Source organism: Sceloporus occidentalis, unplaced genomic scaffold (assembly GCF_023333645.1).
Source record: "Sceloporus occidentalis isolate IW3139 unplaced genomic scaffold, rSceOcc1.0.p SCAF_3, whole genome shotgun sequence".
In the NCBI taxonomy this organism is placed as follows: Eukaryota; Metazoa; Chordata; class Lepidosauria; order Squamata; family Phrynosomatidae; genus Sceloporus; species Sceloporus occidentalis.
The window spans coordinates 168,686,963-168,703,135 of record NW_028316983.1 but is presented as its reverse complement, the minus strand read 5'-3'; the positions used below and the strand labels follow the sequence as shown (position 1 = coordinate 168,703,135).

Here is a 16,173-nt window from a genome sequence, read left to right as displayed (position 1 = left end):
AAGTAGAGCCTTCACTCTACTGTAATAATCTAGGCCAAAACCTTGATATATTCTAGACCAGTTTGGTCCAAAACACACTGCAGAAACAATCCAGTTTGAGACTGCTTTAACTGCCCTGGATCAGTGCTAGGGAATCCTAGGGATTGTGGTTTATTGTGGCACCAGAGCTCTCCAATAGAGAAGGCTAAATGTCTCACAAAACATCCCAATGCACCTGAGGAAGACTTCAGATCCAAATGCATCTGAGGAAGTAGACTGAAGTCTACAAAAGCCCGTGCTGCCAATTTCCTTCAGTTAGTCTCAAAGGTGCTACAAGGTCTCTCTACTCACAAAACTACAGTTCTCAGAATTCACTAGCATTGAGCCAGGGAAGTTAAAGCGGTCACAAACTGGATTATTTCTGTAGTGTCTTTTGGACCTTTGTTATAAAATCCTGTGCACCTCTGCCTCCAATTCGTATCCTCCCATTTGGGTATTAGACCAATTTAGACCAAACTGGCTGCTCCAGTTTATTCCATTCCTCCACTACATGCTGAGGCCATAATCCCTCTGCTACAATGATAAGGCATTTCTAGCTCTTAATCTCAACACATTACTTTCCAAAGAAAATTCTTATTTTTAGGGCAAGGTATAAAACTTGAAAAACCAAACATCCTATGTCTCTATTATTGCATACATACACTGCAGGGTGGTTTTCATTTTTGTTAACAGTACTGTCCCACTCTTTCATGCCAACAGCTCCATACCCCCCTGACCTTCAATTTACTTTACAGTGGCTTTCTCTTTCTTTGTTCATTTGAGAATCCTGTTACCCTCTCTCTCCTCAACCCTAGCCTGCCAGTTTTCACGATCTAGGATATATTGTGTATCTGATATGATTCAGTGTTTATGGTGGTGTATCTGAAATTAGAAGAGCCAGTGTGGCGTAATGGTCTGACTGTTGGATTTTGACTCTGGCGAACAGGTCAAATTCTTGCTTGAGCATGGAAACCCGCTGGGTGATCTTGGGTAAGTCACACTCCGGCTTCAAATTCAATCTCTGCAATATTCAGATACTGCGAGAGTAACTCCTGGTTGAAGTCACTTGTGATAATAATGTTAATTGGGCCAATTGTAAGCGAGTTTCTTACGTTCATATAGTCCCAATAGGGTTCAAACTACAGGTTGCATGCTGTAGCTAAACACATTTTACTGTACTATCTTCAAAATCAGTTGGAATAAATGGTAAGCTTAAGTACAATTGTTGCTGTGTGCCTTCAAGTTGCTTCCACCTTATGGCAAACCTGTCTCAGGGGCTGAGAGTGTGTGCCTCACCCAAGGTCAACCCAGTGGGTTTCCATGACCAAGTGGGTAATCAAATCCTAATCTCCCAGCCAGTTGTAGTCCAACACTCAAACCACTGCACCATGCTTGCTCTCAGTTAAGTACAATACACAGCTCTATTTAACACCACCCAGTTTCTCTTACCTCTAAGAGGGCACCAGAAGCAAAGCCACTCTGGGACGAAAACTGTTTTATTTGCTGCCCATTTGGTGTAAAATGTATGTCAAATCCAATTATATATAGATATAAAGCTTTATTGAATACCTTAAAAAACTGTCAGTTACATACATTTGAAAGGCATGGTCACTGCTTGAGAACAAGTTGTCTTTACAAATGGAAAGCTATTTCTGGGCTTTGTTTTTTTACATTATTTTACAGTTTTGCAGAATTAGCATACTTATGGTTAGTATTTTGCCTTGACATTGAGGAAGTATGTAAATTGTACAAAATAGCATATAACATTTTTCCCTTTCATTTCATTCTACCCAGTGATCCCCTTCATACCATAAAAGCATTCATGCTCACACAATACTCTTACTTTCCTCCACAAGACAAGCTTTAAATACTGTATTTTTATTTATTTATATACAGACTCGCGTTATTTTTTTTCCCTCAAGAAATTACAAACCAGCTATAAAACATTCTGGCAGGTTTTACAAATTTGTTCCTATTGTACAAAATTGTTAGATGACTAAAATATAAAGAACACACAACTTAAATATCCAATGAACTATGCACAGGTTTGTACATATATAAAAGCACACTTAACACTGTTTAACAGTTCTTTAATGTGTTGCCCTTTTTACACAATTATATTCTAAGGTTCAATCATACAGCTTTCATACTATTATTACTCAGCAATTTCATGTGTAAGTGTCTGTAGCAGCATCTCAGTGGTACCAAAAAACCTGCATACACATATATATATAAAACGCAAACATTTCAGTATTTTATTAAGTATCAGATAGAAAAAAGGCAATGCAAACTGTTTAGGATATTCAACCAATTAACCTAAAGTGGCAATGTTTTACACAACTGGGCATGAATTCTATTCCTCTCAGAAGATATACCATACCAGTAAAGAGTTATAAATTACTATTCAATAAAGCAAGTACTAACAGATATATTTACACTTTGGGTGATGTATCAGCTTCCAAAACTGGAAGCAGAGGCAATTAACCTACCAAAATAAACACAGTGTTTTGAAAAGTGAAGCTTGGCATATCCCTTTGCCGAAAAAGCCCACAGTGCATTTCTAGTAGGCACTTTAACACAAAGCCCCACTCTGTACCGTAAATTTTCTCTACCAGTTCTATTGCACACTGCAGATCTGAAGGATGCATCTTTGTTGTACATTTTTTTTAAAAATGACACTCTCAACATACACTTTTTTTTAATTTCCAGTTTTTAAAATTGAGAAAATTGTCACCTTGATCCAGCTAGAGATTAATATCATGTGGAAGCCTCCACACAAGTATCCAAAGGAGGATGGGCAACAGTATGCGCCAAATGACACTACATGCAAGTCACCAGCATATGGGGCTGTGCGTGAGTAGCTCTTTGGGGAAAATAAAAGTACCAAATGACTTGTTCAGCATGAGGAACAGGGGTCTAGATTAAATCTACCCTACCCTCTTTCTCTTCGCTCTAAAACTGATGATACACTGGATTTCAGTTCTCCAAATAGTTACATACATATGTACTTGGGTATTCCAAATACTCCATGGTATACTGGCACCATCATCTCTGTGATTCACCTAGGATTGTAAGACATTTAAAGTGTATTTTACAAGAAAAAACTATTTGGGGATATTAATCTCCTGAACTTTGAGAAGAATTCAAACATTCCCAGAAAGCTTTTGAAAGTTATTTTTTTTCTATTTTGCACACACTTCTTTTCAATACGTATTACTGTCCGTACAAATCAAGGACTCCACATACACACGCTCAACAGAAGGCACAGCTTGAAATATTAAGGAAGAATTTCTATGTGCGACTAAAACAGTTCTTGAGCCCTTGATGAAACTTGTAGACACAGTAAATCAGAATAAAGGACACTCATTCTCCCATTCTTCATAATCTACCAACCAGTAGTTACTGGAATTATGGATTAAGGTAACTCTGATAAGAGTCTGCAACTTTGTATTCATCCTATTCAAGGATGTATTACTTTACAAACGTCAAGCACTCTGTATGCTAATCCTGAAATGTGACATACGGTAAATTAAGAGATAGATAACATGGAATGACAACAGGTATTCTGGTTTAATTTTTTAAAATGTATGGGTGCAGGAAGAAGAGAGAGGCAGGGAATAATCAGCTGCATAGATATCCATCCATCAATGCAGGCATTTTTTCAAAATCATAATCAAAGAGGTCACTGATGCCTTCTTCATCACCAAGGCCGAGCAAATAATCTTCATGAAGTAGAGGTGGCAATAGGCTCACAAATGGCCCTTCAAAACCTGAAGCAATTTGGTCCTCTGTCTGCTGCAAAAGGTTGGTGGTAGAGGCCAGTGGGGAGATGGTGGTTGTAGTTACTGAACAATGAAGACTTCCTGAGTTATCAGATATCACATCTGTTTTGAAAAATGCCATTAATATACATCAAAAGGGGGAAGAAAATATGAAAAACAGTGAGAGAGAATTTTGACATGTAATTCTTCCATGATACCTCCCCGACTCCACCATTTACTTTGCAGACAGGCTGCTGTCTCTGTTCAGGTTTATAGAACATACCATTTCCCACTCCTGCTTTGCTTAGTCCAGGGAAGAGGTGGTTTGGATGCCACATGAACAAGAGTGTGCATGTTTCGGCAGCAACAGCAGGAGAGATTCTCTAAGTGCAGAGTCTACCTCAAGGGGAGCCACTAGAAATGGCAGCATAGCTATGAAGTCCTTTACAATAAGCATGTATTACATGAGAATACCAAGCTACAGTGTAACCAAGAGACATTAAGTTTCAAGTTACATTTCCCCGCAGAAAATTCCCATTCTTATTTAAAAATACTGAATACAACTATACATGTTTATGCCCAACAGGAAGATCTACAAGAAATGGAAGGGGGAGGTTAAGTGGTAAGAATTGCCCTGAAAAACAGAGCCACTATGGTTTTAAGTGATCAAGGTTGTGATTGTGAAAGAGCTCATAAAAGCAGCTTTGAAAAGCCACATTGAAAAGCAGATTGAACATTTTAGAGCAGTGTTCTAAAAAAGTAACTTTTCCTGCTCTGCAAGCAACTGTCAACATTAAAATGAACTGGGAAATTTCTTTAAACCTCTCCCTTTTGTTATTTATGGTGTCAAGGCTAGAGAGACTAGCTAACAGATGCTGTACCCATACAGCATCGTATCCTCCAGTTATGATCCTGTCACTATCGTGCCAAGAACATCTCTTAGGCCATGCCTTCTCTTTGGGGAAATTAGAGGGTGGTGGGTGCAGATTCAAAAAAGGCAGGCCTAGGCTGTTGCTGAAAGAACCATTGAAGTATGCAGTCACCCCAAAAACTCATACGCTTTCCCCTAGAGCAACTCTTTGGAATATTTGTCATAATAGTGCTGTTTTTCCAGAAAGTTGTGAAATTTTATGGACAGGATGCATAGAAGTGGATGGGCTTTTGCCTCTTCACCCTCCCTTCCACAGCATAAACATTCAATCATACATTAACAGTACAAACTCAATTGTGGTTTCACTTGAAACTAGATGCATTTCATAATGTTGTTGAAAATTACCTTTGGAAAGGTTTCTTGAGATATTTCCGTTGTGATCTTGATCTTGCGTCTTTATTGGACTGGGATAATCTGTTTCCTCTGGACATAAGTAAACTTCAATAGGGCCTTGAGTACTAGATAAATGGATCAGCTTGTTCTGTTAAAACAAAGAACCTCAGTTTTCAACAATTCTTCTGCAGTAAAAGTAGAGATTAATCAAAAATAGTAACTAATCAAAGCCATTTCTGCATCGAGGTATAACACATTTCAAAATTCTGTACAAACTTTCTGTAAAGAAACATTTTTTATTAAATATTAATTTTTTTACTGTACAAAAGAAGTAAACCTACTTCCTCTTCCCCTTTTTGCCACCTGTTCACCTCCCTCAACAAACATGAAGTCATATAGGGCAGGATAACTGCTGTTCTCATTTATCTGTTTCATAACCAATTCAAATAATATCTGTGCATGATATATATGATCTTTCTTTACATTAATCTGTTTTCAAAACAATACTTTAAGATGCTGCATAATGATATGCAACCTCACAATGCATTTCACTCTTGATGTCCAATTTGAGAAAGAGCCCTGTGTATGATGGATGTTTCCAAGCTAGTCCAAAGGAGTGCAGCCAAACATATTACTAGTAGTGATACTAAACATGGAATTCTTGTATACGTTAACCTAGCAGACGTACAACAGACATGACAGTCCTAGGCAAGAAGATAGACAGCAGATAATCTGAAGCCAACTAACAAGGTGTAAAGACTGCAGAATGGAAAGTCAGATGGCATTGGTGAACTAGCAATGAAAGGTTTTATTTGGCAATACAGATTGTTGAAAATGAGACAGTCTCGTCTAGGGTTTCAAGTGCTGGACCAAGACTAGGCAGAATCAAGGTTTAAACTTCCACTCAGCTAAGCATCTTACTGGGTGTTTTGGATCAGGCACAACTTCTTAGCCTTGTAGTCATTATGAAGATAAAATCAGGGCAGAGGAGTAGAACCATGAGCTCCTTAAATGAAATACAGGACAGAAAGTAATAAATAATGGAGAAGAAACTGACAGAGAGAAGGAAGGTGTTGCTGATGCTCAGTTCTATTGCTTAGTGTCACCTAACACCTGGTAAGTAGTCAATACCCTTGAATGCTGGCATTTGATAATGAGTTAGACAAGGATGAAGAAGCGGAAAGTAAACCCTGAAAGAATGGAGATGGTGCTGGTCAGCAGGAAATCTGGGACACGGACTGGACAAGCTGGAATTGTTGGTGCTCTCCCAGAAGAATCAGGTTTATAGACTAGGAGTACTCCTTGATCTTACACTGCCTTTGGATTCACAGGTGGTATGAGTGGAAATGAGTTCAAGTCTGCTTAGTACTCAAGCTATTACCTTTCCTGAGTTGATCTAACCTGGCAACAGTCATCAGTACTTTAGGTACATCACAAATTGCCTTTGTAATGTGCTCTATGTGTAGCTACCATAAAAAAAATGTCCAGCAGCTTGATTTCGAGCAAAATGTGGCAGCTAAATTGTTTCTGGTGCATACTATGGAGAGCATATTACTGACACTCAAAGCTCTGCGCTACCTGCTAAAAGTTTTCTGGGCCCAAGATGTGATCATTAGGAAAAAACATCACAGATGATCGACTTTCCAAAGAATTTTAAAGGTTTTCCAGAATGTTTTGTTCTATATAAAAGCTATTCCATTCAATAAAGCATACCAGCTGCATCTGCACTGCAGAAATAATCCAGCTAGACACCACTTTACCTGTCATGGATCCTTCCTATGGAATTCTGAGATTTGTAGTTTGTTGTGGCTCCAGAACTCGGAAGGAGAAGGCTAAATATCTCAGAAAACTACAGTTCCCAGAATTCCATAGCATTGAGCCATGGTATGTAGAGAGATCTTGTAGCACCTTTAAGACTAACTGAAAGAAAGAAGTTGGCAGCATGAGCAAGTCGACTGAAGTCTACGAAAGCTCATGCTGCCAACTTTTTTCTTTCAGTTAGTCTCATAGGTTCTACAAGATCTCTCTACATATTGATTGCACAGACTAACACAGGTATATCTTTGAATTGAGCCATGGTAGTTAACAAACTGGATTGTGTCTGCATTGCGAATGCAGCCTACACATGCAAATATGGCAAAAACAACAACAACCCCAAAACAAAACAAAAACCCTGCAAATTGTAAGCATTAGTTTTAACACTGATCATTTGATTTAATGAAGGAAACTATACTATTTGTCCTGTGCAAGAAAAGAAATTACGTCTCACCTCTGCTGGGTCAGGCACTTCAAGTTTTGTTTCTGGAGGAGCTTTCACAAGTATAACAGTTTGGTCTTTAAGACTACCAATTTCTCGAATATCATCATACCTAACATATGCTAATGTAATCCATGTTAAAGAAATGTTCAAAAGCAGCACTTCAGGGAAAGGAATTAACATAATAAAATACATATTTTAAAAATGTACCCCATGAAAACTATCTTTCATAGCTCTTTCTCAGTTTGGCTAACTGAAAGTAAAATGAAATAAGGGCATCTGCTACTGGAATAAAGTGGCACTAACGTAAAATAAACTTACACTGAGCAGGAAGCATTTTGTAGTGCTTGTTAGGCTATATTTCCCATTTGTTGATTATGGAAAAATTGTTCATTTTCTAGCATATATCAACAAATAAATTTTGCATTAAGTTTAAAAATCCAGAGAAGAATGTGATAGATGAGTCACATTGTTTAACAAGATATTTACTGTTTACACACATGCTGGTATTTAAAATTAAGGATTTACAACCTAACACAGTAAATTCAGTGTGTCATATGGTTAGCTGATACTGTGTTGGTTTTAGCCTGAAAGATGTGCTCTTGCTACTATTTGAAATTATTATAAGAGCTACAGATAAATGTCATGCCTGATGTACACAAACATACCACCATACAATTTACTGCTGAAAAACAATTTATAAAAGTCTTATTAAAGGAAATTAGAAAATTGTCAGATTTCTCCAAGGACTTAAAGCTTCATATGAAATAAAAGGATATCTCCGATTTTCGGAATCTTCTTTTAGTAGCTTGAGGTCATGGGAACAGCTTTGTATCAACTCATCCAATTTCTTCTCCTCTTGGTTGAGTTCTGCTACCTCCTTAGACAAGCCTTGACAGTTTGCTAACATGCCCCCGTAATCAGACAAACTGCAGCCCCTTCAAACAAATAAGTTGAGAATTCACAGCCATTCCTAGAGCTCACTAAACTCAGCATAAAGATGATTCTCTTAAGACTTCATCTGGTTATTTAGTTCAAAACTTGAAGATTTGGCAGCAATGCAGCTATGTTTGGATAAACAAGTTTGTTTGTTTGTTTTTTTAAAAAAAGAAAACACATTTTCCCCATGTTTTGCACAGAGAGGCTTCCAGCTTCTTTCTATCTTTTTCTGACATCTCCTTTTGAAACAATGGCCTACCCGATACATTAGGCTAACCATTCACTAACAGCCTTTTGGCTGGAACTTTCTCGAGTAGTTATATAGCACATGAAAACTATCTTTCTTATTTCCATTTTATTGTTTGTTTAAGATTTATTTTTATGCATATTTAATAAAATATTTGAGGGTTTGAAGGAAAGAATTTGTTTTTCTGACTCTCTTTTTGGTATATTACTGGGTTCGTCTGCACCTGGATACTGAAGCAGAGCACTATGACAGAACTCCAAACTAAGAAATGGTGTATTGTTCTAGTTAAACTGGGACCTTAATTTAATTCTATTTTAACATTTGATCTCCTTTTGTGTTTTGATTATATTATTTATTAAATCTTAGCATAAACTGACTTGGCCCACACTTCTGGAAATCCCAACAAGAAAAATAATAAAGAAATGCATCACATTCTCCATGTCTTAAAAATATAAATCAATAGATGAACCTTTGTATCTTTGTAATACTAATGTTTTTAAAATGCGTTAAACATATGTGCCATTTTGCATGATATAAATGGACAATAGCATGGTAGATGCTAATGAAACCTTCCAATGTTTTGTAAAAAGCTTGATGTAAAAAAAAAAATGAAATTGTTTCTTATGACAAATTTATGGAACCAACCACTTTAAACTGTTTAAAAATGTTTCTGCCAGGAGTTTAATAGCATCAAAACTGTCCAGTCTTATTATGATTTCATTTTTAATATTTCCTTAACAATTGCATTTCTGGAACAGAACAAATCAAACCTTTATCAGATATTGTACTCAAGACCATGAGCAGGAGTCTCTGGCTGAAATAAAATATTACTGCACAATGAGGCAGGATCAAATAGGTCATTCCACTGATCGAACTGTTTGTAGCAGCAGAACTAGCAACACGGTGATTCTTCATCTGCTTGCAACCCCCTATGGACTCTGAAGTCTGTCTGATGTTTTTTACTCAAAAATGTTCACTTTAGAGAAACTGACAATGTTCATCCAATGGTTTTTTAATACTGCCATTTCAGATGCCAGATTTCTGTCCATTTAATCTGTTGCATAAACACTGGACTTTATGTCCTACACAAAATGCGGCAGGCCATTCACTAGATGGTACTAGAAAATAAACAGGTACATGAACTTCGTATATTGTGGATGAAATTATTGGACTCTACAACTGAGTTGCCACAGTAGACATGGGGACATAACTCACATTTGCACCCACAGACCTTGTGGCAATATTCAAAAACCAGAGGAGGAACACTTCAGCCTCCAAGGACACTGTCTCCTGTCTCAACATAGTAATCTCTGTTGAACCTAAAAACTCAATGACAGCTAAACAAGAATTCAACAAGATGGTCAACGTCATGTGTCAGATCATTAATACAAGAACATTTATTTTACTTCTTCAGTAACTGCTGTATTAATGGGCACAGTAAAGTAATGTTCACTGTGTGCACTTTTTGCATTTCAATTCTCTCTGATCCCACCAATTACAATCTCATATCAACCCACCCAAGCATGTGTATAACCATTTGCCAAAATGAGACAGCACTCTGTTCATCTGATGAAGAGGATATTTGCTCATGAATCATCAAAAATATTAAGGTGAAATTGAAAGTCAAGCAACATTCCCATAAACAAGAATACAGAGCTGTGATACTTACATCCACTGAATGTTGTTTTTTGATTTTTTCTTAATGAGATGGATGCCTTCCAGAACATTGGTGATATCATAGATCCTTCTTTTTTGTACCTTAAGGACTTCTGCTGCTTTGTTCAAATCTACAACACCATCTGGAGATTGGCTCAGAAGCTGAACAAACCTCTTTGTAAGGAGACCAAGTGATGTATCATATCTTGTCTTTTCTGAAGGAGATTTGGGAGCTTAAAGAAAAAAAGCTTATGTCATGACAGTTCTGAAACTACCACAGCATTTCATTTAAAAAAAAAAATCAATACAATCACCAGATTTACACATAACTGCAAGCTAATTAGTGATTCTTTCTTGTGCCCAAACCTATCCCCCCACACAATGGCTTTTACCATGGCTTATTTCAAGAAATGATAAAAGAACAGAAAAATAGACCAAAAGGGAATAAGAAGAGTAAAACAGAAGCCATAAGCAGAAACCAAAAAACAGCAAACTGGAGGATACGTCCAAACCTCCATGTTAAAAGAGATCAACAAATATCTGTTAAATTAATGGAACCTAATCAGTTCTAAGGTAGGATTCCCTGAATAGTTGCCATATCTCTGGTATGGCTCAGACTCTTTGAGATCCTCTGAAGAAGCCCTTCTCTCCATTCCAACACCATCACAAACACAGTTGGTGGGGACACAAGAGAGGGCCTTCTCGGTGGCTGCACCTAGGTTCTGGAACTCCCTGCCCAGGGAGATCAGAATGGCTCCCTCCTTGATGGCCTTCCACCGGCAGGTGAAGACCTCCTATTCACATAGGCATTTAAGGGACTGCTATAAGGACAGGCTGGGATGTTGGACCATTTTAAAAATTTGTTACAGTTTCCCCCCCTCTTATTTATAGTTTTATCTTTTTAAAATATGTTTTATTCTTTTAATAACTATCTGTTTTAATATTATAATAATTTAATTCCTTTTAATGTACTTATTATTATTATTATTATTATTATTATCATCATTTATTTTTAATTTTATTTTATTTTTATGTTTTTAATGCTGTGAAGCTGCTCTGAGTCCCAGTCCTGGGAAAAGAGCGGGATACAAATAAATGGAATAAATAAATATAATAAATGTCTCTGTAATAATAAAAGTGAATGTGTCTGACCGCAATAACTCACCAAGGTATCCTAATAGATCTCTCAAAATATGACTGTTTTTGGCTACTATTCAAGTTCTGCTTCATAGGGGCGACTGCCATACATCATTGAGCTATCAAGGTAAACACTACAAAATTTTGTTGTTGTTGTTGTTGCTGCTGCTGCTGCTGTTACTGCCCAAACTGCGATGGCCACTTTCATATCAAAATTCTGGGGGAGGGGAATCCTTGATGCAAAAAGGAGGGGTTATCATAAGAAATATGGAGTTGTTAACATTACTTCTAAGATTAGGGACAGAAGGAGGAAAAAGACAAAAATGAAGAGATGGCTAAAGCAGTGTTAATATTCCTGAAGTTTAAAACACAGCAGAAAAATGGGAGAGGGCTCTTTGAAGTACTGCTAGCTAAGACTCGTGCAGCTAAAAAGGAGTGGGGGAGAAACAAGAAAACAAGGAGAGTTACTCTCCTTTGGGAAAAGTAAAGGTACAGAATAGGTACATCATTATTATATAAATAAAAGGTAGTTGATGTTATGCAATGCAGGTCAAGGACAGTTTTAAAAAAGCTTCATGATTGCATATATTCCTTTCCAAGATCCAACTTGTGAATTATTTTATTATTTATATAGATTTATTAAAATATTTATATCCCACCCTTTAGCCAGAAATATCAAGGTAGTGTAGAATATAACATTTAAAGAATAAAAACTAACCAGTTTAAGATAGTATTAATTAAATTAATTTTAAAAAGCAAAAAGAATTTTAAACAGTTAAAAATTATTTCAAGTCATTGTTTCATGAACAATCATGTTTTACTTGGTGTCTAAACATCAGGAATGGTGGTGCGAATTGGACCTCCAAGGGGAGGATGTTCCACAAGTGGGGAGCCACAGCAGAGAAGGCCCTCTCTCATGTCCTCACACAGCTTATTGCTCTGACTGATAGGACACAGAGGAGAGCAGACTGTAAACCTCGGGCAAGTGCATATAGTCAGACTTCCGAATCTGCAGGAATCCATTCTGGACTCCCCTCCCCCCTCACAGATACAAAAATCCATGCAGGCTCAAGTCCCGTTAAAAGTAATGGTGGTGTGGTGTGTGCACATCTACTAGCGTAGTCATGTGCACACACCACCATTAACCGAAATGGGGGTTTGCCATCCATGGATAAATACACGGATGGCAAGCTCTCCGATAATAAGGGTGGACTGTATATGGAGGGCTATTCCTTGAAATAACTCTTGAAGTTGCTTATGAAAACTAACAGAATCTTATAAATTCCTCCTTTAGAACAGCCCACTGATCAGTTATGACAAATGAATGTCTGCTCTATATCATTCAGCATAACAATTTCTACACTAACTCTTTGAGGGCATTGCCCAGGATACTGAAAAATGCAGTATCAGGGTTACTATATAATACTATAAAATTTAATCTCTTCACTCAGTCCTCATCTCAAACCTTCTGAAAACACATCTTGATGTCCTTTTGTTGCAGAATTAGGAAATATGAGCAAAATTAGATATGAGTTCTGGCAGGGCTTCCAAAAGTTAAGTACGTACACTACAAAAGCTAGTGGCTGCATCCCCACTGCAGAAATAATCCAAGTTGACACCACTTTAACTGCCATGTCTCGGTGCTATGGAATTCTGGAATTTGTAGTTTTGTCAGATATTTAGCCTTCTCTGTCAGAGAACTCTGGTGCCACAACAAACTACAAATCCCAGGATTTCATAGCATTGAGCCATAACAGTTAAAGAGGTGTCAACCTGGATTATTTCTGCAGTGCGGATGCAGGCCTTCAAGAAGCCAACTGGCAACTTCAAGACAGATTGCCATCCATGTCTTTCTTTAACCACCTTAAATTTAAGATGAATCATGCATAACAGATATTTTAACTTCACTATAAGCAAAAATCAAATGTTTAGCACAAAAATAAATTTTTACTCTTTGCCACAGTTTAAAAAGTAGTGGCTATATTATTTCAGTACAATAAACCAGTTGTTGAGTATTGGGAGCATTTTTATTCTCACAGATATGAAACAACAGAGGAATTATGCTGTGAGATGAGATGTCATACTTTAGACTAAAACTAACTCGCATTAAGATTACTACACAATGCACTGCAATCCTTTGGAAGGGGTTGTTTATCTTTTCCTTTTATTTAAGACTCAAAATTTGCCACATAACCAACCAAAAAGATCCCTTACTTCTTGGACTATCTGGACTTCTTGTTGCAGCTCTTCCTTTTCCCTTTGGTGTCCTTAATCCTTCAGCGAGAAACTGCTGTCCACTCTCTCCTAGTTCCAATCTTCGCTTTGCCTGTTAAAAGAACAGAGTTCTTGTAAAGAACTATGTAAGATCAATCTTAGCTATATAAAACATAGCAATCAAGATGATCCAAACATGTCAGATAATAAACTTTTCCCAACACCCTAAGCACCTATTGCTGCTCCTGTCATTTTGAACAAATTATCATATCCACCTTGATGGATATGGAACTCTTGAAGTCTCCACAGATGAAAGCCTGCATACTCCAGTATTGATTAGGGTATGCTACTAAGAGGCTAAGGGTATGATTTGGCATGTTCTCAAAGGACTATCTTTCTTTTCCTCATGTAGTTCAACCTTTCTTTCCCATACAAGTCATTCTCCTAAACAAAGAGAGCATGACTAATTTTTTATTTCGCAGTACAGCGCTAGACAGAATTTGGTCATGCCTCCCCTTTACAATGAACTTCACCTGCCTTTTCTTTGGTTCACCAACAGAACTCTGTGGCTGAAAAACATAGGCCCGTTACAGACGGGCCTAAAAGTGCACGCTCTGCACGTGCTAGGGTTAGAAAGGGGCATCCTTTCCAGACGCCTCCAACCCTAGGACGTGCGGAGCGCGCACAAAATGGTGGCGGCCATTCCACATGGCCGCCACCATGACGTCATGACCGTGCCACCTCTAAACAGGGCAGCGAGGTTGTGACGTAGTGGGGCCGCACGAGGGCACCTAGTGCGCCCTTTCCGCGGCCCCGAAAGGAGTTCCATTTCGGAGCTCCTTCCAGGTTTGCGTCGCTGGGCGCAGCCTTTAGATGGCTGCGCCCATCGACGCAGAGGAGAAAGGGGCTAAGCAGCCCCTTTCTCCTCCTCCCCGCCACCACGGGGTGTCCTTGGGGCTTGAAGCCCCAAGGACGCCCCTTTCCAGGCCTCGGAGAAGTGGCCTTTTGCTGCTTCCCCGCGGCCTGGAAAGCAGCGGATCGGGGCCTCAGCGGCTGCTGCTCTGGCCACTGAGGCCCCGATCCGGTGGGGAAAGGGGCGGGTGCAGGCTGCCACTTTTCAGCGGTCTGTAACACGCCATAGTATCTGAATAACCCACCACAGGTTTGTTATAGTTCATGGTGACTGGATTAATCGCTTGGGAACAATTATGCCTTGCTACCGATGCTCAGGCTGCTTTTGCAGAACCCTTCAACCAAATACTTCCCAGTATGCTGAATCAGGCCTTCTCCACTGATAGCTAAAACCTCTCATATGGCAGCTTCAGATAAAGTCTGGTGGCTATATGTAAGTACTGATGTTAGCATTATTTTTGAGTCATACCAGTGAGGTTAATTTGTTACACAGTATTATCAAATTAGAGAAGGGTATCTGTGCACACCATAAACCATTAACAATTTGCACCATAGAGATAAGAATAGCAGGCTTACAAGGCAGCTTTGATACAGCAGCCTCCACCCTAGCTAAGTAATTCTGGTTAGCTGTTTTGTCTTCTGTACTCCACTGCATTGTGATTATGACTTAAATTATTTGCATTGGGGTTCTCTGTCTCCTAGCAGTCCAGAAAGCTTACGCCATACAACTATGAATAACATAAAATTGTATAATCAACATTATTTATTTAAAGATAAGCAGTAAATACAAACAAGAAAAATATCCAATCAAGCCCCATTCAACCAGAACATTGCACATCAATATGAAGTCATGTGTTCAGAAATGTATGATTAGTGTAGTGCAACATGGAACTGCCAAATGTACAAAAGCAGCACAGGTATTAACTGTGGGTGTCTGGAAATAAGATAAAATCATGAAGACTGGTTGTAAGTTCTTTTTACCAAGTTTACCAAGTTCCTAGACATATTACCTAAGCCATTTCAAATGGTAGTCACCAACTGATATATGCACACACAAAAGTTCAGCATAAAAATGCTAAGTCACTGTGCCTCTGGAAGCATATTGTTAATTCATCCCCTTATGATGACCCTAAAAGATAAGTACACACTGCCTGGAAATGCTGTTCAAACTTTCCCACCAACTCATTTTCTTGTCTTTGTGACCAAGTGTTTTTCTGAAAGAGAAGAGCCCCAATCTTGCCACTATGCTTTGTTTTTAAAAAAAAGAAACACACATATACACAAAGCCCAGAGTAGAAAGCCTGCCTTGTATATAATGGTAGCATGTTCAGGTCTGGGTACTTCTGGTAATATATAATATGTAAATTCAGATCTTTAAAAGTCACCACTGAACTAGACAGAACATTGGGAAGACATAATTTTATGGAGAGGCAGGCTTTTGTGGCCACCAGACTAACATGATGTCAGCTGTTTAGATTTAGTTTAATGAAGCCATGTAAACATCAATTACACAGACTTAGTATATGATAGACCTGATGGCATGATATTCAGAAGGCATCAATATCTTGCAAGATATAAAACTGTATCTAAAAAGAAGAGCATACCTAAGTGGAAAAATTTATTATATTGCTGTATAGTATACTACTGACACAAGAATACTTATAGATTCCTCACCAGAAATCCTCATATGTTCCAACAGAAACCCACATATGTTGACATTGTAACAAAAGCTTTGGGGAGAATTCTCTAAATATCTAAATGCAAAAGT

General features: G+C 38.1%; 1 protein-coding gene across 5 annotated transcripts in view; it reads right to left on the bottom strand.

Annotated features, from left to right (window-relative positions):
• Nucleotides 1–1,880: 1,880 nt before the first annotated feature.
• The window catches only part of E2F3 (E2F transcription factor 3), a 29,477-nt gene continuing 15,184 nt past the window's right edge, over nt 1,881–16,173 (bottom strand). For 4 of the 5 annotated variants that reach the window (XM_089516830.1, XM_089516833.1, XM_089516834.1 and 1 more), the window contains exons 2-7: nt 13,494–13,605; nt 10,156–10,375; nt 8,080–8,238; nt 7,313–7,427; nt 5,056–5,191; nt 1,881–3,902 (exon numbers count right to left, since the gene is read on the bottom strand). In XM_089516830.1, coding sequence (XP_089372956.1) covers nt 3,640–3,902; nt 5,056–5,191; nt 7,313–7,427; nt 8,080–8,238; nt 10,156–10,375; nt 13,494–13,605 — 1,005 coding nt within the window. In that variant the 3' untranslated portion in view covers nt 1,881–3,639. Of the gene's footprint in view, nt 3,903–5,055; nt 5,192–7,312; nt 7,428–8,079; nt 8,239–10,155; nt 10,376–13,493; nt 13,606–13,768; nt 13,874–16,173 lie in introns of those variants that run through there. The other variant, XM_089516831.1, reaches the window with a different exon arrangement.